This window comes from Microplitis mediator, chromosome 2 (assembly GCF_029852145.1).
Source record: "Microplitis mediator isolate UGA2020A chromosome 2, iyMicMedi2.1, whole genome shotgun sequence".
Classification (NCBI taxonomy): domain Eukaryota; kingdom Metazoa; phylum Arthropoda; class Insecta; order Hymenoptera; family Braconidae; genus Microplitis; species Microplitis mediator.
In genome coordinates this window covers 17124145-17147330 of record NC_079970.1, presented here as the reverse complement: position 1 = coordinate 17147330, position 23186 = coordinate 17124145, and the positions used below count along the sequence as shown (strand labels likewise).

The window sequence follows — 23186 nt, the reverse complement described above, 5'->3', positions numbered from 1 at the left end:
GATAATAAATCTCGGGTTAAATGATTCCTCCTAAACACTACATCTCCCAATGGCATAACCATAGGATTTAGTGCTGGGCTAATTCCTGTTCACTCGCCGTTACTAAGGAAATCCTTGTTAGTTTCTATTCCTCCGCTTATTAATATGCTTAAATTCAGCGGGTAGTCTCACTTAATCTGAGGTCGTCAATTTAAATAAAGAAACAATGAATAAAGTAACAACTGTCTTCGGTTTATATAATTATATAATTCGTAAACTCGAAAATCAGTTATACCGTTTTATAATAATAATTCACTGTTTCAAGTAAAAATAATAATTTCAAACGACATCATCTTGTTTATAATCAAATTGATGATGAACGTTCAATGTATAGTTTATCGCTAGTACATTAAATGTAAGCAGTTTTTATATAATAAACGACCCTCAGCCAAGTGTGGTCCGGGAATAAGATCCGTGGACCGCAATGTGCGTTCGAAGTGTCGATGTTCATGTGTCTGCAATTCACAAGTTGACGCGCAATTAGCTGCGTTCTTCATCGATTTACGAGCCAAGTGATCCACCGTTCAGGATAATCATCTTTTTAGAAAATTTTGATATTTTCTTTTTATTGCTTGTTAACGTAATTTTTATACTTTGACAAAATGTCTTTTACATTAGAAACATATTATCCTATTCTAATGTAAAATTGCCATCTATACGTCAGATGTATATGGCAACGAAACTTTGTAAATATAATTCAGTCATGGCGTGTATTCATTTAAAAACCTCATCTATACAATATGCACGAAACATTTAGAGTATAGACTAGTATAGGCTACCATGACTATTTGTAATATGTTATAATCAAACACAAAATTTCTGAAGATACTTCTTTCTAAGTATTCTTTCGATTTACTTTTTATATTGCGTGTGTTAACACTTTTGAAAGTAATATTTATATGTATATATATTACAATTACAACATTTGTATTGTATATCATACGTTAATGATCCTTCCGCAGGTTCACCTACGGAAACCTTGTTACGACTTTTACTTCCTCTAAATAATCAAGTTTGGTCATCTTTCCAACAACATCGGCAATGCCGAAACATTGCCGCGCATCAGTCCGAAGACCTCACTAAATCATTCAATCGGTAGTAGCGACGGGCGGTGTGTACAAAGGGCAGGGACGTAATCAACACGAGCTTATGACTCGTGCTTACTGGGAATTCCTCGTTCATGGGGAATAATTGCAAGCCCCAATCCCTAGCACGAAAGAGGTTCAGCGGGTTACCCGGGCCTTTCGGCCAGGGAAGACACGTTGATTCTTTCAGTGTAGCGCGCGTGCGGCCCAGAACATCTAAGGGCATCACAGACCTGTTATTGCTCAATCTCGTGCGGCTAGAAGCCGCCTGTCCCTCTAAGAAGATATTTATTTACGTTGGTAGTAAAAATCACTTGATCCGAAAATCAAGTAAATCTTTCAAGATACCAAAAACGCCTATTTAGCAGGCTAGAGTCTCGTTCGTTATCGGAATTAACCAGACAAATCGCTCCACCAACTAAGAACGGCCATGCACCACCACCCACCGAATCAAGAAAGAGCTATCAATCTGTCAATCCTTCCGGTGTCCGGGCCTGGTGAGGTTTCCCGTGTTGAGTCAAATTAAGCCGCAGGCTCCACTCCTGGTGGTGCCCTTCCGTCAATTCCTTTAAGTTTCAGCTTTGCAACCATACTTCCCCCGGAACCCAAAAGCTTTGGTTTCCCGGAAGCTGCCCGCCGAGTCATCGGAGGAACATCGGCGGATCGCTAGCTGGCATCGTTTATGGTTAGAACTAGGGCGGTATCTGATCGCCTTCGAACCTCTAACTTTCGTTCTTGATTAATGAAAACATTTTTGGCAAATGCTTTCGCTTCTGTTCGTCTTGCGACGATCCAAGAATTTCACCTCTAACGTCGCAATACGAATGCCCCCATCTGTCCCTATTAATCATTACCTCGGTATTCCGAAAACCAACAAAATAGAACCGAGGTCCTATTCTATTATTCCATGCACACAGTATTCAGGCGAAATAAGCCTGCTTTAAGCACTCTAATTTGTTCAAAGTAAACGTACCGGCCTACCTCGACACTCAATTAAGAGCACCGCGATAGGATTAAATTGGACCGCCAAGTTTGACCTCAGCTAAATCCACCGGTAGGACGTTTCATAACATGTCAGTTAACACCGCGAGCGATGAACCAACAGTATGAAACACAGATTCAACTACGAGCTTTTTAACCGCAACAACTTTAATATACGCTATTGGAGCTGGAATTACCGCGGCTGCTGGCACCAGACTTGCCCTCCAATGGATCCTCATTAAAGGATTTAAAGTGTATTCATTCCGATTACGGGGCCTCAAATGAGTCCCGTATCGTTATTTTTCGTCACTACCTCCCCGTGCCGGGAGTGGGTAATTTGCGCGCCTGCTGCCTTCCTTGGATGTGGTAGCCGTTTCTCAGGCTCCCTCTCCGGAATCGAACCCTGATTCCCCGTTACCCGTTACAACCATGGTAGGCGCAGAACCTACCATCGACAGTTGATAAGGCAGACATTTGAAAGATTCGTCGTCGGTACTAGACCATACGATCAGCAGAAAGTTATTCAGAGTCACCAAAAGTAACGATGGACAAGCCACCGATTGGTTTTGATCTAATAAAAGCGTTCCTTCCATCTCTGGTCGGAACTCTGGTTTGCATGTATTAGCTCTAGAATTACCACAGTTATCCAAGTAAATGTGGGTACGATCTAAGGAACCATAACTGATTTAATGAGCCATTCGCGGTTTCACCTTAATACGGCATGTACTGAGACATGCATGGCTTAATCTTTGAGACAAGCATATGACTACTGGCAGGATCAACCAGGGAGCTTCATATTTGTTTTATTTTTATAAAACATTAGAATTACTCCTCTTTCGTTTTATACATACATGATAGTCTTTAAAAAATCCTATCTGTTGTTAAAACGGTGCTGTTTGTAAGCATTTGCTTCAATCAACACTTTAAAATTTTTGAATCTACATGATTTATTCACAATATTGAATAATAATTTTATTTTTCAAACATCCTCTCAATTTTATAATAAATACTCTCGCTAGATATTTATATCAAAGCGACTTGGTTTTTAAACACGTAAACGTGGTATTTTATTCTTGCTCGGTAACAAGTAAGTCGATACTCTGTACCATATTTGCACACTTTTTAAAAGATGCACATAATATTATATAAACGCCGTAGCGATTTACCACATAAAGAGTCATTCAGTCATAGACATCGACCCGTGGTAATGTTACGTTAAAAGTATACATACTTGCCGTAGCCAGTATCTGTCAGCTCTTACTCGAGCCGCTTCAATTGACAACTCTTTCATACTAGTACGAGCCGGCGTGAAAAAATATCGGGGTATTCAACTAACTAACGGCTGCTTCGGTCACGGTGGATACTACGATGTCTCCCTGCATCTGAATTACATGTTGATACTTGAAAAATATTTTTGCATTTATAACGCTGGCAGTTTATAATTGTTTTTTTTTTTTTTTTTTTTTTTTCAATTAAGTAAATAAATAATTTTTTTGTTTTAATTATTTGACATTTTTAATTAAATAATAAAATAATTCTCAAATACATTCTAATAGCATTAATCAATATGTATTATATTTTACGTTTTATCAATATAAAATTGTTTTTAGTAAATTTACTTGAAGAAAAGAAAAAAATATATATATTTTGATTTTTCTCTTACTTATGATGCTATATACGATAATATTATTAAGAGTTGTTAAACTATAGTAGATCATATTGAATGTTTTTATTTCATACAGATTAATATCCAAAAACAAATTGAAAATTATATAACTTTCTGATAATTAATTTTTAACTTCTATATTAATTTGTTACATATGTTCGATATTTAATTACGCTTTAATCTACATTTTTGACTATTAATCATTAATAAACGTGACTAAAACATAAAAATATAATATTTTTTTAGGCTATTGTTCATTTATTAATTGATTTTTTTTATTTATTGATAATAAGGATATTACTTCGATTTTACTTATGTTAAACCTTTTTTTTTTTAATCGATATAAATTTTGAATACACTTGCATTATAATATATTATGTTTTTATTATATACTTACACCTACTACTTTTTTTTTTTTTTATTTAATACATATTAACTAAAAACATATAAATCCATAAAATGACTTCAAATTATTTTAATTAGTTATTTTTAACAATTACAATCCTAAATTAGTTTAATATTAAAAATAATCGATTTTGAGTGATTAATTCGTATCCATAGAAAAAAACATTTTAGATTCATTACAATAAAATTTTTTGTTTGTGCGCTTTTATTTCTATTGCTTTAATCATTCAAATAATGATTCTTTTTATTTTTATTAAATTTCAAGTTAGATAGAACGACAGTTTTTTTTTTTTTTTTAATAGCGGCTTAAACCAATTTATTTTTTTGCAAAAAAAAAAACATGTATATATTAATTATTTGGATGAGTATATTTATAAAAAAAAAAAATTATTTAATTGATATTCCCACATACGCTAGCTTAAAAATAAATTAAAATATACTTTAAAACTTATTTATTTATTGGTGAGTAAAAAATGATCAAATTTCTTCTTTTTTTTTTATTTATTCATTTTTTTTTTTTTTTTTTTTTTTTTTTGTTAAGTATCATTAAAAGAAAAAGCAACAATAATCTTCATGTAATATTTAATTGAAATCATGACTGTAAACGGAAGGAATTGTATTGCGTTTATTACCATACTCTTATATACTATTGCATTAAGTACCATAAGTATGGCGTATAACACCATACTTGTGGCGTTTTCTATTATACTGTTTAGTACATTAGTAGTATAGTACTCAATGCGATAGTGTATATGAGTATGACGATAAATGCGATATATTTCTTTCCGTGTAATTAATATATACACGGAGATAATTTAATATTAGCGCTAACAATACTTCTTTTGTAGATTCTATTACCTAAAATGATAATTAAATTTGTAACAGTCAAGATGATAAATATAATAATCTAAATATTATAGTCTATACAATATAAGATGATAATTCTTAACATCGAGCGATCGAACAATTTACGATCTAGATGGTTGTACTTACCATCAAAAGTAGTGGAAGATACCTCCCTGATTAAAAGAAACTATTCGAAACGATTTACAATGTTAAATACCCATAAAAAAGGCGATTCAAAAGTATTCCAAGCATTAAAAAAGTACGATCGCTCGATTTTAGGATTCATCATCTTGACTTTTACAGTGTATTATTCAGATATTTAATTTTATGATAGTTAATAATAAAGGTTACAATCGTATGGTAACATGACGAATAGTAAAAATCACTATTCAGGTAGTAAATTTTATTATTCATATCATGATTATAATGATAAGAAATAGTATTCATTACCATTGAAATATGTTAGTCCTTGTGAACAATACTTGCATGATAGTACTTACCATAAGATTCTTTTCGTGTCTAAAAGAAAAATATAAAATAAAAATTAAATGGATGATAATAAATGAAATACTTTTCGTAAGAATTAGGTTATGACTAACTAATTCATTTATTTGGATTAATGAATAAGTAAAATATAATAAAAAATAGTCGAAACATGAAAATGACATCTGCCGGGCTAGAAATTACATGTTTAACAACAGGTAACGGTTGTCTTACGTTAATTCAGTACATCTTAATCAACATAGCTTAGATATTTACGATTTATGAATACGAAATATTTTTGATTTTCATAATTTATTTTCAATTTTACTATTAATAATTATTGATAGAAAATTTTTATAAATATTTATAATAAGTTCCATTGCAATTATTACTATATCAGCTGTGATCTTCAATATCATGTTTGAATTGCTCCTTTATATTTACACATGCAGTGTAAGCTGTTGGTTTCATAGTTTTTTCTTCGTAACGGTTAGCTAAATTTCCAAACTATAGCTCTTCGGAGTTTCATGTAAAAGTAATTATTCAATGATTATTAAACGACGATATGGTTCCATTAATTATATAACATCATTCCTATGCATATTTAAAAAAACTTTTCACGCAACTCATTTCATTTGTTTCAACAGAATATTCACATTACTTACCATTACAAATGTCATTTTGTTTCGTTAAGGCAGTATTCTATTTTGAGGGTGCTAGAAAAAATCTAATTTTTATGAATTGTTAATGAGATTATGAATATATATATATATATATATATATATATATATATATATATATATATATTTATTAGGGTGTGCCAACAAAAATTGATAATTTTTTTTTTTTACTTTCTCACGAAAAACTTGTTGGTCAGCCCTAAAAAAAAATTCAGTTAAAATTTCAGCCCTTAATTTCAATTTTAAGAGGTCCATCATCGATCTTAAAGTTTTCCCATTTAAATAACATGGGAAAACGATTTTTTTACATTATTTGTGGCTGCAAACTGTGAAGATTTCTCTTTTTGACATTATTGATCAGTGAACCATCTTAAGCAATAAATTGTCTATAAATAAGTCCGAAGAATCAAATCTGTGCACTCAATATTTCGTCTATTAATGACGTTAGAATATGCGAATTTTACGAAAATTCGTTATTTTTACATCTGGAGACTAAACTGTGGGTTGTAAAATAAGAAGTTAAATAGTAATTTTGTAGTACATTCGATTCTTTACAAAATTGCCATTGAAAACTTTTTTGTATGATGAACAGATCAATAGTTACGAGCTCTCGAAGTCTTATTATTTAAATTATTTACTTATAACAATTAAAATATTGACTGTCAATTTATTGTTTAAAAAGGTTTACTGATCAATAATTTCAAAAAGAAAAATCTTCACAGTTTGCAGCCATAAATAATGTAAAAAAATCGTTTTCCCATGTTATTTAAATAGACTATCTGAATTTTAAAAAATTGACTATCTGAAACAGAAAATTTTTGAATTTTTAGATTCAATATATTTTCATCAACCGGCTGAACTAGGATTTTTGATGTACATCACAAAAAAAAGTCCCTCCACTACTGCAGTAATAGCGACCTTCACAGTGCCTGAAATAAAAAAAAAAAAAAAAAAAAAGTTTATTAAACTATAAGGTATTTTCCATACTATGACTCTTGGTCTAAGACAAAAAAATTGAAATTGAACAAAATAGTGGAATTTTTAAACAAAATTTCAAATTTAGCACAAAAATTTTATGATTTTTGGCCTACCAAAATTACATTTTTGATTCAACCGGAATACTGTAGGATCGGAGTATGTCGAAACATATAAAGCAAAAGCTGCAATCCAAATCAAATCGATCGGATGATTTGCCTTCGAGTTATAACTGCAGTTATTCGGAAAAATGTATTTTCGAGAACCGATGAGCGGCTGCTCTTCAAATGGCTGTTCCTCATTAACACAATTCGAGATATGCATTTGAAATTTTAGTTTGCTATTTTCAAAGGTATAAACTATCGAAATATGCAATAAATAAAAAAATAGAATTTTTCAAAATTTCACATTAGCGCCCCCCCCCCCCCCCATAAAAAAATTTCTTTTTATAAGAGTTTTTTTGAAATTAAAAAAACTTCAGGTATTAAAAGACAATAAACAGTTTGATTACATAAATTTATTTTTGGCTACATAAAAATTTGTAATTTTGTTAATCGAATGACTTTATTCGAAGAAGTTGAATTCTTAGGAATGATGAACATTAAAAACATTATTTTCTTCTGGATTATTTTGGATCCAAGTTTTGATAAATACAGCAATTTAATCTCAGCAGTTGAACCACCAAAACCATATGTTATGGTAAGTATTAAAAGACGATTTCTGTATCTCTCTATAACTTATTATTTATTTAAAATTTTAAAAAATTTTGTTTTTTTCCTTTTTCAACACAATACGAGTAAATTTTTTTTTTTTTTTAAATATTGATTTTAAGTCATATTCTAATACAAATAGATGATTTTAGATTTTTTATAGAAACTTCAACCTATTAATTATAATTTTTATTTTAATTCGATGTAAATTTTATAAAATGAATCATCAATTTTTTATCATAACCTACGAGTAAAAATTAAATTAGAGAGTGTTTATTTACATAGTCGCTAGAGGTAATTTTTACTCGTAGTTGTGAGTAAAAATTCATCTGATTGATTTTTCCTCACTGGAAGAGTAAAACTTCGTAAATAAAAGTAAAAAGTCGTAATGGCCCAAGATTACTCGATAAGTGTAATTTTTAGAACAAACCCCTGTATAAAAAATTCGATAGATTCTCATAGATGTATGTATAAGGCTCTATACTTAACTATAGCACTTCTCATAGAACTCATTCATTCTTATAAAATCTTTATAAGAATGTATGAGAATCTATAGGATTTTATGAGATTGTCTAAACGGGGATGACATAACAATATTCATACAAAAATTCTTTCCGTGTACTTTATTTATTTGAATAAATCACCGCTAACAATAATAAAAACAGTCCATCGACTTAATTGATCCAAAAATTTATCCCAACAAGAGGACATCCCAATAGGACTTCAAGTGTCATCGGTTTTTACTTCCACTCTGGATAATCTATGTACTAAATATTATCTCACTTTTCATTGCGCATGCGTACCTTATGAATGTTTGGTAGTGGGGGCTATTTCCAAAGTTCATTCCCTTACTGAGACCATAATACAAAAAATAGTTCACAAGATGTTTTACATACAAGAAAATAAACAAAAAAAAAAAAAATACAACAGCAAGTGGCACGTGGCCCAATTGGGGCGATAGCCAATAAGAAACAAAAAAAAAGATGTTTTATATAGACATGCTCGTTTATACACGCCTCGATACGTCACGTAATTCATTCTAACGAAAAGAGCCGAATATTTCTGAATAAACTCGAATTTAAAATATTTTTGATAAAATTACAATGCTGTGTAGTACATAATGTAAAAAAATTTGGAATTTTTAAAATTTAAGTTGATAAATTTTCTATTGCGTTTAGTTTAAATGCCTGAGTCGAGTTTGAACACTCTAAATGAATGCCAGGGAAAATGGATACGTTACAAACATATCAAAGATAAAATAAAAGAAAACAATATAATTTTTATGAATTTTTGTTTGTTAGGTTGATCCTTATGATCAAATTGTGGTTTATTCAAACTATTTTTTAATTAAAGATCTCCTTAAAAACAAACTTTTCTAAAATGACCGAAGTAAGTAAAACAAGCTTGGGAGCAACATTCTTCGTCTCGATAGCACTGTAATCAATAAAAAAAGAAAACATTATAACCATATTTACATAAACATACTCGTGTGATAAAAATTCGTGACAAAGTTGTCTCCGAAAAGTTTTTAACAGTGAACTTCAAAATTTTAAACAATTTCAAACTTTGAGTTGATTTTCGGAACTTTAAAAAAATTCAAGAGTGGAAAAATTTTCAATCTCCAGACCTCGTTTTTGAGAAGTTCTTATAAAAAATCAAAACGTTCATAATTGGTTTAAAAATTTTTTTTTTTTTTTTTTAAAGGTCTTTAAGCTAGCAAAATTCTCCAGACAAATTATTTTTGCTCGAATAGTTTAGAAAAACGTTCCAAATAAAAAGTACTCAGTTAAATACATATGATTTTTACTCTCGAATGGTTTCAAAGTTCCAGAAATGTTCTACTCAAAGTTTAGAATTGGCCAAAATTTTGAATTTTACTGTCATGAACCTTTATGGAACAAATATTTTTTACACAAGTAGATCATTCCATACGATATCAGAAAAATTTTTATCATACTACACAAATATAAGAAAAAAATAAATAAATAATCAGCTATATCACAGCAAAAACTTTTAAATCTAATTCATCGATGTAGATAATAAGCTACAGGATTCGAACCCACTTTTTGTGTCTAAAGATGAAAAATTAGTTATGCAAAATTATAACTTGCCCAAAATTCGAAATAACCAATTTTTATTAATTAATATCGATATTCAGGAACTATCGAAAGAAATTTCTTAATATATAAGGTACCAGCGGGTAATAAGGCTAGCTAAGGGAGATTTCGAATAGAATCGAAAATATTGCATTTAATTATCGAAATGTATCATTAATCTCTATTTCAATACATTAACCATAAAATATAATGAAGTAATGGTAATTTATACTACAAACAAACAAAAAATTAAACTTTTACAAAAACCATACGAATAGGCCTTATTTTACTACGGTAGGGTAATAAGGCCTACGGGTTAAACAAACTGGAATAGCTTAATTATACTTGATGAAATTGGTATTAGAGATGAATCATCACTTAAATTTAGCAACAATACTTTTTTAAAGACAGAAGACTAGATTGCTTTGCTCAACAGCACTTAAAACTATCAGTATCCTTTCTAAGAGTCAGAAGACTAGATTTTTCCTGATAATTTCTTCTGCGCTACGACATCATATGACGGATGATAGAATATAGAAGACAGGGAACGTGGTATCGGGACTCTATAAACTTATTGTAACATCTCTATGCTAGACCCTTCTACTAGAGTAGCCTTGAGCGGAGACGGTTATTTTAAATATCATTTCTGTCACTTAGGCCTTATTACCCGCAGGTACCTTAGTATAGAATGACACTCATAAACAGCGTAAAGTTAGAGAGTATTTAGATGTGTACGTACGCTTTCTTCATATAGAGAACATCTTGGACCTGTAACAGCTATTTCTGGCGGTGTTGTGGTATCAGTAATTTCATGTGTTATTCGAGTAGTAACTGATTTATCTGGTAATGGTGCACAATACATATATGTCACTCCAACTAAGTATTTCGCTAAACAGAATTTTGAGCAACAGTGTTCTTTTTCAATACACTGAAATAAATGATATAAATGATTGATGAAAAATATAATTAATCATATTGGGACAGGGGAGGGGGGGGGGGGACAGGGAACGTAAGGAAATACTAAGTTATCGAGGACTCATATACGTTGAATTTTTATTAATAACATTTAAAGTGAATAGAAAAAATTTTCGGCATTATGACAAGTCGCTCCAAAACCTCCCCTGTTTAGAAAATCTCATACAATCCTGGAGATTCTCATACATTCGTGTTTTTTATCACAATCGCGGATGGGATGTTAATGTTCATGCAATTGTAATAATTTAATAAGTTAAATTAATATCTTATTAATGTTTCTTTATTTTGAATTTCAATATAGTAACTGATGTGATTTAATAATGAACAAAATGCTTTTATAAATTAATTGAACAAAAATGGTGAATATAAATCAATGAACAAATTCGGTAATAACTTCAAAATGGAATTTGCTTTGAATTTTGGTAAGGATGAGAACTAGGCAAGTCTCAACTAAACGGTTTGGGTTCTTGGTGGTAACTGTCTTATTATTTTTGTCTTGTATCTGAGACCCTTTAACCTCAGGACCCTTGAACTGTATGTAAAAATCTAAGTGTTTAGAAAAGGTGGGAAACGTGACATTGTGATTGGGAATCAGCAATTGTAGGAGTAACAATCCTTGGAGTAGGAGGAGGTATTGCGAGAAAGGATAGACCAGAGAAAAGAGCGAGACATTAGAAAGGCTAGAAATTATTTAGAGAAAACTGGAGACCATATGATATCGACATAGGCTTAGGACAGAAGACATTTAAAGGAAAAAGGCAATAAAGTAATTTAGTTCAGCTGGACGACGTCGTCTGGGAAAATAAGTTTAAATTTTACTTAAGGAATAAATTTTAAGAGGCCTTTAGGATTAAGTTGTAAATTATCTAAACTCAAATTCAGAGAAACTCACATTTTGAAGTTTTACAATATATAAAAAAAAAGGGTCTTAAATCATAAAACTAAAATATTGTCAAACAATGGAATTAAAATTGGCTATGCTCTCAACGCCGATAGTTATCTTAAAAATATTTGGAATAAAATAAAAATTAGAAATGTTGAACTACAATATTATAAAAATCAGTCATAACTTTAAACATTCTCCCCCCGTTGAGAGGTCATAGCCGAGCAACTTAATGTCTCTAAATATTCAATTTTAGCTCTGATTGGAATCATCGCACACAGGTAAAATTGCAAGTTTTTTAATATTTCGAACAAAAGTATTTCTTGAGGTTTCCACTTTCACTGTACGAATAATACCATCATCACCTGGATAACATTCGATAACTTGCCCCATCACCCATTGTGCTGGTGGGGAATTATCATCTCGAAGGAGAACGACTGCTCCCTGAGTAATATTAGGCTCAGGTTTGTCCCACTTCGTTCTACGAGTGAGTTCATTAAGATATTCTAAGCTCCACCGCTTCCAAAAATCTTGTTTTACCTTTTGAATATGTTCCCAGGTTGATAAGCGGTTAGTTGGAATATCTGTAAAATCATGACCTCGAAGGTTGGTCAGCGAATCACCAATTAAAAAATGGCCGGGGGTAAGGACTAAGGGATCGTTTGAATCTGAGGAAATAGGAGTTAGTGGTCTTGAATTTAAGATGGCTTCGATTTCAATTACTAAAGTGTTAAATTGTTCATATGTGAACAGCATTTCATGTCCAGCCACATGTTGTAGAAGCCTTTTAAAACTTTTTACTGCAGCTTCCCATAAACCTCCAACGTGAGGGGCCTGTGGTGGAATGAAATGCCACTGAATGCCTTTGGTAGTAAGGTACCCTTGAATTTTTTCTTGAGCCTCAGCCGTGGAAAGTTCATCGGTCAATTCTCGTAAAATATTATTTGCACCAACAAAGTTGGTCCCATTGTCACTATATATATCTTGGCACAACCCACGTCGTGAGACAAATCTTCTCAATGCTGATAAGAAACCTTCGGATGTCAAATCAGTAATTAATTCAAGGTGGACTGCTTTCACTGCAAGACACACAAATACAGCAACATACGATTTGATTTGTGCCCGATTGCGAAATTTCTTTTCCTTAAGGATAAACGGTCCACAGTAATCTACTCCAACTTGGCTAAACGGACGTGAGGGATTGACTCGAGGCTTAGGTAGATTACCCATAAGATAATTAGTAGTAGGAGGTCTGGCTTTACAACATTGTACACATTTGTTGAGGATTTTGTATACCTGGCTTCGACCTTCAATAATCCAGTATTTGCGCCGCAAAATGTACAATGTTTGTTGCACTCCGCAGTGTAAATGTATCCTGTGTGTATGACGAATAAAAAGATTGGTGACATGGTTATTTTTCGGTAAGATAATAGGATGTTTTGCATCAAAGGGTAAATTAGAGAAGGATAAACGACCACCGACTCTCATTATCCCATTATCATCCAACATTGGGGTTAATTTTGAAAGTTGAGCATTTGTATGTTTTGACAAGTCCAATTTATTAAGAATTTTAAGATCTTCGGCAAAAGCTTGACGTTGAACTGCCTTAATTACTCGAATCTCTACTTCCCGTAATTCTTTTACTGTTAATGGGCCTTTTGTTTGACGCCCTCTTACAAACCTGAAGCAATAAGCCAACGAACGCATCAGACGGTCAAGATTCGAAAACTTGTCAAATGTTGTAAATTCTCTTTTGGTGGTAAACAGACAAGTGAAGCGCCGTTGCTCAGGTATTTCTTTACTGAAATGTAAATTAGTGACTGGCCACTTATTCTGGGGCTCGCTTAACCATAGAGGTCCCTTTCTCCAAATTTTCATTGAAAGAAAGTCAGCAGGTAGAACCCCTCTTGACACAAGATCTGCAGGATTATCTTTTGTGGGTACATGGTGCCATTTGTCAATAATCGTTTTGTTTTGAATGTCTGCCACTCGGTTGGAAACAAACGTTTTTAAATGCTGAGGTGATGTATTGAGCCAATGTAAAACTATAGTTGAATCAGTCCAACAATAAATTCCATCAAATGTCATCTTAATGGCTGAAACTGTAGCTGTAATTAACGTTGCTAGAAGTTGTGCACCGCACAACTCTAATCTTGGTATGGTAATTGTTTTTAATGGAGCAACCCTTGATTTGGCACACAATAATTGTACTCGCGTCTTACCTTGATGGTCAAGTACACGCAAATAAACGCAAGCACCATATGCCTTTTCACTTGCATCTGAAAATCCATGTAGCTGTATATTTTTTATTGTTGATGACATAATCGTCCGGGGAAAAGATATCTGGTTCAATAACTGCAGTTGACTGCAGTAGGTTTTCCATTCAGTGTGAAGTTCCAGTGGCAAAGATTCATCCCAATCGAGTTTCTCGGACCATAATCTCTGTAGAAGAATTTTAGCTATGATAATAACAGGTGCTAATAGTCCTAGAGGATCAAAAATTTTCGCTACTTCAGACAGAATAGTTCTCTTTGTGATTTTAGTCTGGTTTGTAATGGTAATAGCATTAACTGTATACATTATGCTATCGGTCTTTGACTCCCAGCAGACGCCCAAAGTCTTTAATGTTGTGTCGCCCAACTGTAAATGAGGGTTAATGTTTTCTTTGGCAATATCCTTTAATACCTCACTGTCATTTGATGCCCATTGACGAATAATTAAACCAGCCTTGGCAAGTATATGTGAGACTTCTTGTCGCATTTGAATCGCTTCTAATTTGGTTTGGGCTCCAGTGAGTAGATCATCTACATAAAAGTCCTCCGTCAGAATTTTGGCTGCTATGGGAAACGAGTGACCTTCATCTTGGGCCAGTTGATGTAAACAACGGATAGCCAGGTATGGTGCGGGTCTAAGTCCAAAGGTTACTGTATTCAATTCATAGGATTGTGTTTTATTACCATGATTCCATAATATACGTTGAAATTTTCTGTCTTCTTTCCGCACTAAAAATTGTCGGTACATTTTTTCAATGTCACCTGTTAAAACGATTGGATGCTTTCGAAAACGAATTAAAAGTGAAAAAAGGTCCGATTGAATAGTAGGGCCAGTGAACAGTTTATCGTTTAATGATATACCTGTTGTTGTATTTGCTGAACCATCAAATACAACTCTCACCTTGGTGGTCATGCTTGTTTCCTTTATTACAGCATGATGCGGAAGATAATAACTGGTGGTGGCTGTCGGTTGATCATGAATTAGAGACATATGATTTAAATCTAAATATTCTTGTATAACTTGGTGATATTGAGTCTTTAAACTTGGATTTCTTTTTAATTTTTGTTCGGTGTTTATCAATCTCTTGAGGGCTAAGTGGTATGAGTCTCCTAATGCTGGAATACGTGGATTGAATGGTAGTGCTACTACGTAGCGACCAGTTGGATCTCTTGTAATATGTTTTTGGAAATGCTGCTCACACTCCTCTTCCTCTGGAGTAAATCTTTTGGAGCTTGGACATTCTTCAATTTCCCAGAATTTATTTAGGTCAAAATCATTGATATTTGTAACATGGCATGCTGCTGGTTTGACGTATTTACTTGAAGGCGCTGCTCCACCTATAATCCAACCAAGCAGTGTTTTCTGAAGGAATAATTCTTGCTGTGCAGGTAAAGAGATTTTGATTTGACCTATACATAGCAGAGAGAGAGTAGTACCTGCACCTATAAGCAGGTCAATTGGTGCGGGCTTATAAAACAAAGGATCTGCTAACTTAATGTTAGATGGAATTTTCAATGTTTCTTGATGAATAGGTTGATCCGGTACTATCTGAGAAATCATTGGTATAATTAGAAAGGTAAGTGTTTTCTTGTATTTATTTACTCGGGATGTAATTGTCGCTGTGGTTATTTCATTACAATAGGTGGTCATGGTATTCAGTGCTCCAACAGGTACACGGCATGTGCTTGTTTTCAATTTTAAAAGTCTTGCCATACTCTGAGTCATAAAATTTGTTGTGGAACAGGTATCTAGTAAGGCTCGACAATGGATGGGTTGTTGGTCTTTATCTAAGACATTCAATACAGCGGTGACCATTATGTCGTTCGACACAGTATTTAATACTAAACTAACTTGTTTTTCTTCTCCTGGTGTTGCTTCATTGGTGTGCATATTTTGATTATGTAGTCATGCTCGTGTTTCATTACTCGTAGTTGCATAATTAACATTCCAAGTTTGGGCTAAATTATCATCTCTTTGAAAATGTAGCAACGTATTATGACGTTTTGAACATATTTGACATGATGCTTTCGATGTACAAGACTTGATACTGTGCCCTTTTCCAAAACAATTGTAACAGCGATTAGTATCCTTAATTACTTTACGTCGGTCATCTATGGACAAATTTCGGAATTTTTCACAGGTATATAACAAATGATGCTCGTGGCAGACAGGGCAGGTAATAGCTGGGTCGACATTCTTATTGTTCGAAAACTTATTGTAATGGTGATTCGAATTGTTTGTAACGTGAAGTGCTTGAGAAAATGGTTTATGCTGATGGTTATCTTTTCGAGGTAGTGGATTAGATGATGTTTCATTAGACCGAGACGTGTCACCACAACTAGCTCGTTTTTCTAGAAATTTTAATAGATTTTTATACGACGGAACTTTTTCATCGGTCAAAGTGAGCTCCCAATGCCATATGGTCGTTGAATTAAGTTTTGATAAAATTAAATCTACTAAAGGAATATCCCACGATGATACTGGTGCTTTCAAATTTTCTAATGCTCTGGTATGCTGGTGGAAGGTGTCTACCAATTGATTAATTGCGGCAGCTGAATCTTTTTGCAATTTTGGATATTCGCGTAACAACGACCAGTGACGACGCGTTACCCGACGGACTGATTCATATTTTTCTTTCAAAATATTTAATGCGACTAAATAGTTGTCATCTGTAAGCTCTAAGGATTCAATCGCGCTTGCCGCCTTCCCAGTAAGCGACAACCTTAAATAATTTAGTTTTTTGACTGGTGGTAAATCTTCTTGGTCAATCAATGTTGCAAATAAATTATAAAATGCTGACCATTTTTCGACAGTTCCGTCAAAAGTCGGTAATGGAATTGTTGGTAATGTGACCGCTGCTTTCGGTTTGGTTACGCTCGTTACTGCTCTCTGTGCATTATCTGTATTCACGGGAGTTGGAGTTAATCTTTGGATCAATGTTCGCGCACGAGATGTTTCTAAATCAAAACTGGCTACATATGACATACGGTTTTCAATCTCATCTTCGGCTACCTCTTCCAATTCAGTTTGAATTGCGTCGAATTTTTCGAAGGCTTTTACGGTAGTATTTAAAGTAGCTTGTATAAAATGAATATTTCGATGTTCTGGATCTGCTATTGCCGCATCAACTGCATTTTTTAAGGCAGTTATAGTAGCTTGAATGTGACCGCGTTGTCTTTTAAGTCGGCTGTGTTCAACCATATTGAATTATAATTTATAAAGAGATGCGTACAAAATAGGAAAGGTAAGTGATGATCTTTCGGTGGTATAACAAAGGAAAATAATTTTCGGCCAATTTTTTAGGTGAATAATAAAGACCAACCTACCTTTGCTGCTGCTGCTGTTGCTGACAATCACTTGACGTTGGCTGATCTACTGGACTTGTTTCTGGGTTGTTCTTGTAATCCGCTGTACTGATTGGCTCTGCACTTGTAGTTTCACCACTTTTTCCAACTTAATTTTTCACTATTATTTCACGTTGCACAACACTTTATTAAAATCCGGCTCGAAGGACCATGTTTTTTATCACAATCGCGGATGGGATGTTAATGTTCATGCAATTGTAATAATTTAATAAGTTAAATTAATATCTTATTAATGTTTCTTTATTTTGAATTTCAATATAGTAACTGATGTGATTTAATAATGAACAAAATGCTTTTATAAATTAATTGAACAAAAATGGTGAATATAAATCAATGAACAAATTCGGTAATAACTTCAAAATGGAATTTGCTTTGAATTTTGGTAAGGATGAGAACTAGGCAAGTCTCAACTAAACGGTTTGGGTTCTTGGTGGTAACTGTCTTATTATTTTTGTCTTGTATCTGAGACCCTTTAACCTCAGGACCCTTGAACTGTATGTAAAAATCTAAGTGTTTAGAAAAGGTGGGAAACGTGACATTGTGATTGGGAATCAGCAATTGTAGGAGTAACAATCCTTGGAGTAGGAGGAGGTATTGCGAGAAAGGATAGACCAGAGAAAAGAGCGAGACATTAGAAAGGCTAGAAATTATTTAGAGAAAACTGGAGACCATATGATATCGACATAGGCTTAGGACAGAAGACATTTAAAGGAAAAAGGCAATAAAGTAATTTAGTTCAGCTGGACGACGTCGTCTGGGAAAATAAGTTTAAATTTTACTTAAGGAATAAATTTTAAGAGGCCTTTAGGATTAAGTTGTAAATTATCTAAACTCAAATTCAGAGAAACTCACATTTTGAAGTTTTACAATATATAAAAAAAAAGGGTCTTAAATCATAAAACTAAAATATTGTCAAACAATGGAATTAAAATTGGCTATGCTCTCAACGCCGATAGTTATCTTAAAAATATTTGGAATAAAATAAAAATTAGAAATGTTGAACTACAATATTATAAAAATCAGTCATAACTTTAAACAATTCGTATAGAGCTTTTATAAGAATGAATAAGTTCTATGAGAAGTGCTATAGTTAAGTATAGGGCCTTATACATACATCTATGAGAATCTATCGGATTTTTTTAGCAGGGTCTCTATGCACCGACAACTCTATAGCATTTCTCTACCTAAAATAGGTCTATCGTAAAATGAAACTATCCTTGAACCGATTACTCCAAAACATCTCTATCTAGAACAACTCTCCTCAAGCTCAAGCTTTACTCCAAAACTTCTATTCAATATGACAAGGCTGCACCCGAAATAACACTATTCATTATCGATTCCATTAAAAAATCATTGGTAACTGAGAAAACATCTTAATTAACATAGAAATTCACATTTTTTTTTAATCAGTGATGATTTTTCAGCTGAGTCAATCATGAATAGTGTCATTTCGGATAGTCTTGACATTAAATAGAAAAGTTTCGGAGTTAAGTTTGCGCTTGAAGAGAGTTGTTCAGTATAGAAATGTTTTGGAGTAGTCAGTTCCAGAATAGTTTTATTTTACAATAGACATGTATTAGGTAGAGAAATGCTATAGAGTTGTCTGTGCATAGAGAGGTTTTGGCGCGACTTGTTATAATCCCAAATTTTCAGCTGCAGCTAAAAACAAAAATTTTCATTTTTTTGCAGGCAAAATGGAGTACCTCTAAAGAAGGTGAACAAACAAAATTTCTGGAAATTAAATAAACTAAATTTTCTTATAAATAATTTGCATAAAAAAAAAATTACATTTCACATAATTATTGGATGCTAAAGAAAAAAAAATTAAAGTATTTTTTAACATGGAAGTCATTAACATTTTCTGACTGATACTTTCGATTTTTGAAAAAGTTTAACAATTAAAAATTCAAACTAATGCTCAATTATATTTACAAAAGTGATTTTGGAATGTTTAAAAATATTTTAACACAAATTTTGTTTATTAAATTTTGGGGGCACCCCATTTTGACCCCTCCCTTGCTTTTGATCCTTCCCCTGAACTTTTTTAAATAATTAAAAAAAATTTTAATTTAATCGTTTTTTCGTTCTTAGTCATACTTGCAATCCATTTGCTCGGCAAGTTTCAGTTTCAATGTTTTCGATTGTCGTAGCATCATTATTATTATTATTGTTATTAGCAGTTGAAGTAGATGGTTCAGCAATGCAAGTATAATAAGTTTTCCTTTTAGCACGAACACACTTACTAGAGCAGCAATCGCTGTTGACATTGCACTGCAAACAAATAAAATTTTTTTTAACATTTAAAAATATCACAAAACAATAAAAATTTTATTACTTACTTGAGTGCCTGTTGAAAGACAAAATGCAGGATTTCCAGTGCGCATAAGCATTAAATAATCAGACAAACTGTTAATTACTTGCATGCATATACCATCACATTTATTTAAACAACACTGATCATTACTCGAACACTATCAAATAAATAATAAAAATTTCTAATTATCAAAATTATATTATTTAGAAATAAATAATGAAAGATATACATTAAAATCATATCAAGAATCGTTTGGATTTTCCAACTTTCCAAAGATTCGAAAAAGTTAAAAATTATCATAAATTTGAATATTTATTGTGTATAGTAAAAAATATTATGTGTTGCATTCAACATAATCTGTGAGTTATAAACGGTCCACACAATACTTGTATTATTTTTTAACACCGACTATTTATGTTGAATTTAAACACAAAATTTGTGTTTAAATTCAAGTGCAAAATTTGGATAATACGAGAAGTAAATTCAACACTTTTTAAATGTCAGTGGGGACAAAAAAAATGTAACTTCTACACTTTACTTTTGTACCATTAATATTCATTAAATATAATTTATATATTATTTTAAAGATATTAAAAGTAATAATAATTGTTATTTAACAATAATCTATTTTTCAATAATAAATCACTTGATTATTAGAGTCAAGATTTAAAAAAAATCACGTAACATTTCATACGAGTTGTAAATGGTAAATCATTTAATTTCTTGTAAAAAAACAAAATTCCATTTTTATTTAGCGAAAAAATAATTTTTACATTGCATAAAATAATTCTAAATTGTAATTAAATCTTCTTTATTAGTTCGATAAGCATTCTAGTTTCTAGTGAACGGTATAAATTTAATATGTTAATAATAATAAGATTTTTTATAAATTGTCAATTTCACTTTCATTTTTACAATAATTTTTCCGTGACTATCAATTAAGCTTTAAACCCAAATTTTTGGTTAATTTTAAAGTAACTAAATAAATGTTAATAATTTTAATTTTTGTACTAACACTTTTAAAATGTTAAATAGTAGATCAATTTAAAATTTTGAAGTAACAGTGCAATGTGTTGATTTACCACACTGAGAGAACAATTTATTTGAGCCAAATGAGATTTGTTTCAGGCAAATAAATCCCATATTTGAATTGACTCGATCAGTATCTATTTGAGACAAACCCGGGTCAAAAATAAAACTTGGTTTAAGTAAGACCAGTTAAGTCGAAACCAAGGCGAATTGCGTGAGTTCGCCTTGGTTTCGACTTAACTGGTCTTACTTAGTCACGATTTAAGACGACCAAGTCTAAACCAAGTTCTATTTTTGACCAGGGAAGACATATGGTTTATTTGAATGAAATAATGATTTGTTTATAGTTAACAAATCTGTATTTGGATGGTAGCACTGTAGCATCACCAGCCGAAGTGGAATTTTTTTCAACCAAGATTTGTTAACTATAAACAAATATATATTTGAATGAAATAAATGATTTTTTTTTGTTCAGTCAAATAAATCTATTTAGTTGGCTCAAATAAATTGTTCTCTCAGTGCACAAAGTAATCAACGCAAAAAGTTGAACATGGACCGTATTTAGCACAAATACATAATAGTTTTTACTGTGTAGTCAACATTTTTTAAAATATTTTTTTAACATAAGCTATATTTCAAAATGCCATAAAAATTAATAATTGTAATATCTGATAATTACATATACGTACTTTTTGACCAAGACGTAAGCAATTTTTCTTCATTGGTTCACTTTTTGTTGCAATAATTATTGCAGTAAGTAATATTATAAATGTAAGTTTTAAAATCATGATTACCCAGGTAGGAATCGCCAAGGCTGACGATAGGCCGAGCCTTGGCCCTGTTGTCACTTGCCAAGCTTCGGCAGCTGACCATTGGCCCAAGCCTCGGCCAGGGCTTGGCCCAATGGTTTGATTACGTTAAGCCAAGTCTTGGCAGCTAACCATTGGCCCAAGTCTAGGCCGAGGCTTGGTCCAATGGTTTCATTAAATTAAGCCGAGCCTTGGGTAGTGACCATTGGCCCGAGCCTCGGCCAGGGCCAGGCCCGATAGTTTAATTTTTGTTAAATTGAGCCTTGGCCGCTGACCATTGGCCCGAGGATCGGCCGAGGCTAGGTCCGATAGTTTAATTTTTGTCAAGCCGAGCCTTGGCAGCTGACCATTGGCCAATGCCTCAGCCTGGGTTAAATTTTTATTTAATATTAAAATTATCAACTTTGCATGTATCTATATATATGTATACAGAGAAGACCAGGGCATAACGGTCTACCGAGTATACGATTAATATCAAGAGTTGAAATTTTTTAAATAGTAAAATTATTTGATATACAATAATTTTCATTTAATTAGTTATTGCTATGCACAAAACTTTAGTTAACATGAAATTTTTATTTTTGGCGGGCAAAATGGGGTATCCTTTAAAAAAGTTGAAAAAAAAAATTCTGAAAGTTGATCAAATTTCATTAAATTCAAATTTTTTATATGTAATATACATAAAGAAAAATTACATTTCACATCATTGGTGGATACAAAGGCACAAAAAATTTTTTTTTGTGGGGCAGAGAGGCCCCTCTCCAAAAAATGATAATTTCTTTTTTTATTAAATTGTTTTCAACATTAAGAATATATTTCTTTCTCTTGACAATTATTTTTGGTTTTATAATACTCAAAAAAAATTTTTTTAGGTGTAATAAATCGTTTCCCCTCGATTAGCTTAATTACTAATTGTTATTTAATAAAAAATAACAATTCGATATTTTTTATTTGTCATTATTGTGAACCCAAAAAACGTATTTTTTGATTTTTTAGATTACAGATTATTTTGCATTAAATTATTCATTTATATCAAATCATAAAATTACAAATTGATAAAAATATGTCATTACTCATCAGACAATTTTAAGTTCATTAAATAAAACTACATTTCACCTCATCTTTACGATCTAATATTTCTGAATTAAATTGTATTTAAATAATTAACAAGCAAAAAAATCATGATTATCTGGACATCAGATTTAGCACAGTGGATAGCGTTCCGGCCTAGTAATCAGAAGGATCTCAGTTCGAACCCCGGTAGCCCCCAAATAATTTTATTCGTTATTTCCCATTAATTCAGTAATTAGTTAATTACACTCCAATGTAATGTCGATAAAAGTGTGATCAAACTTTTTTTTAATTATATTTATTAATTTAAATAATAATATTTTAGATCGAGCATTGGGTGAGCCTTAGATTTTTTGCTTCCCGAGGTTTGGCCGAGGCTTGATTTTTTGTGTCCCAAGCCTTGGCCAAGACTCAATTTTTTGTTTCCCAAGACTCGGCCGAGGCTTGATATTTCGTTCCCCAAGGCTGGGGACATGGCTATCATCCAAGGCTTGGACCAA

At 32.2% G+C, this 23186-nt stretch overlaps 1 protein-coding gene and 3 non-coding genes across 4 annotated transcripts in view; all 4 read right to left on the bottom strand.

Annotated features, from left to right (window-relative positions):
* Nucleotides 1–185, bottom strand: part of LOC130664314 (large subunit ribosomal RNA) — a 3917-nt gene extending 3732 nt beyond the window's left edge. Inside the window, exon 1 of the ribosomal RNA XR_008989355.1 lies at nucleotides 1–185. This exon is cut by the window's left edge and continues 3732 nt beyond it. This is a non-coding gene — a ribosomal RNA (large subunit ribosomal RNA).
* A 232-nt stretch (nucleotides 186–417) lies between these two features.
* Nucleotides 418–571, bottom strand: LOC130664345 (5.8S ribosomal RNA). Its single transcript, XR_008989381.1, has one exon. It is a non-coding gene; the product is annotated as a 5.8S ribosomal RNA (ribosomal RNA).
* A 413-nt stretch (nucleotides 572–984) lies between these two features.
* Nucleotides 985–2894, bottom strand: LOC130664308 (small subunit ribosomal RNA). Its single transcript, XR_008989349.1, has one exon. It is a non-coding gene; the product is annotated as a small subunit ribosomal RNA (ribosomal RNA).
* A 5373-nt stretch (nucleotides 2895–8267) lies between these two features.
* Nucleotides 8268–21594, bottom strand: LOC130663201 (uncharacterized). The gene is made up of 5 exons (XM_057462320.1): nucleotides 21496–21594; nucleotides 19803–19934; nucleotides 19561–19734; nucleotides 10706–10894; nucleotides 8268–9304 (listed from the first exon to the last, which is right to left on the bottom strand). The coding sequence occupies exons 1-5, from the start codon at nucleotides 21592–21594 to the stop codon at nucleotides 9230–9232; spliced, it is 669 nt and encodes a 222-aa protein (XP_057318303.1). The 3' UTR covers nucleotides 8268–9229.
* Nucleotides 21595–23186: the final 1592 nt, after the last annotated feature.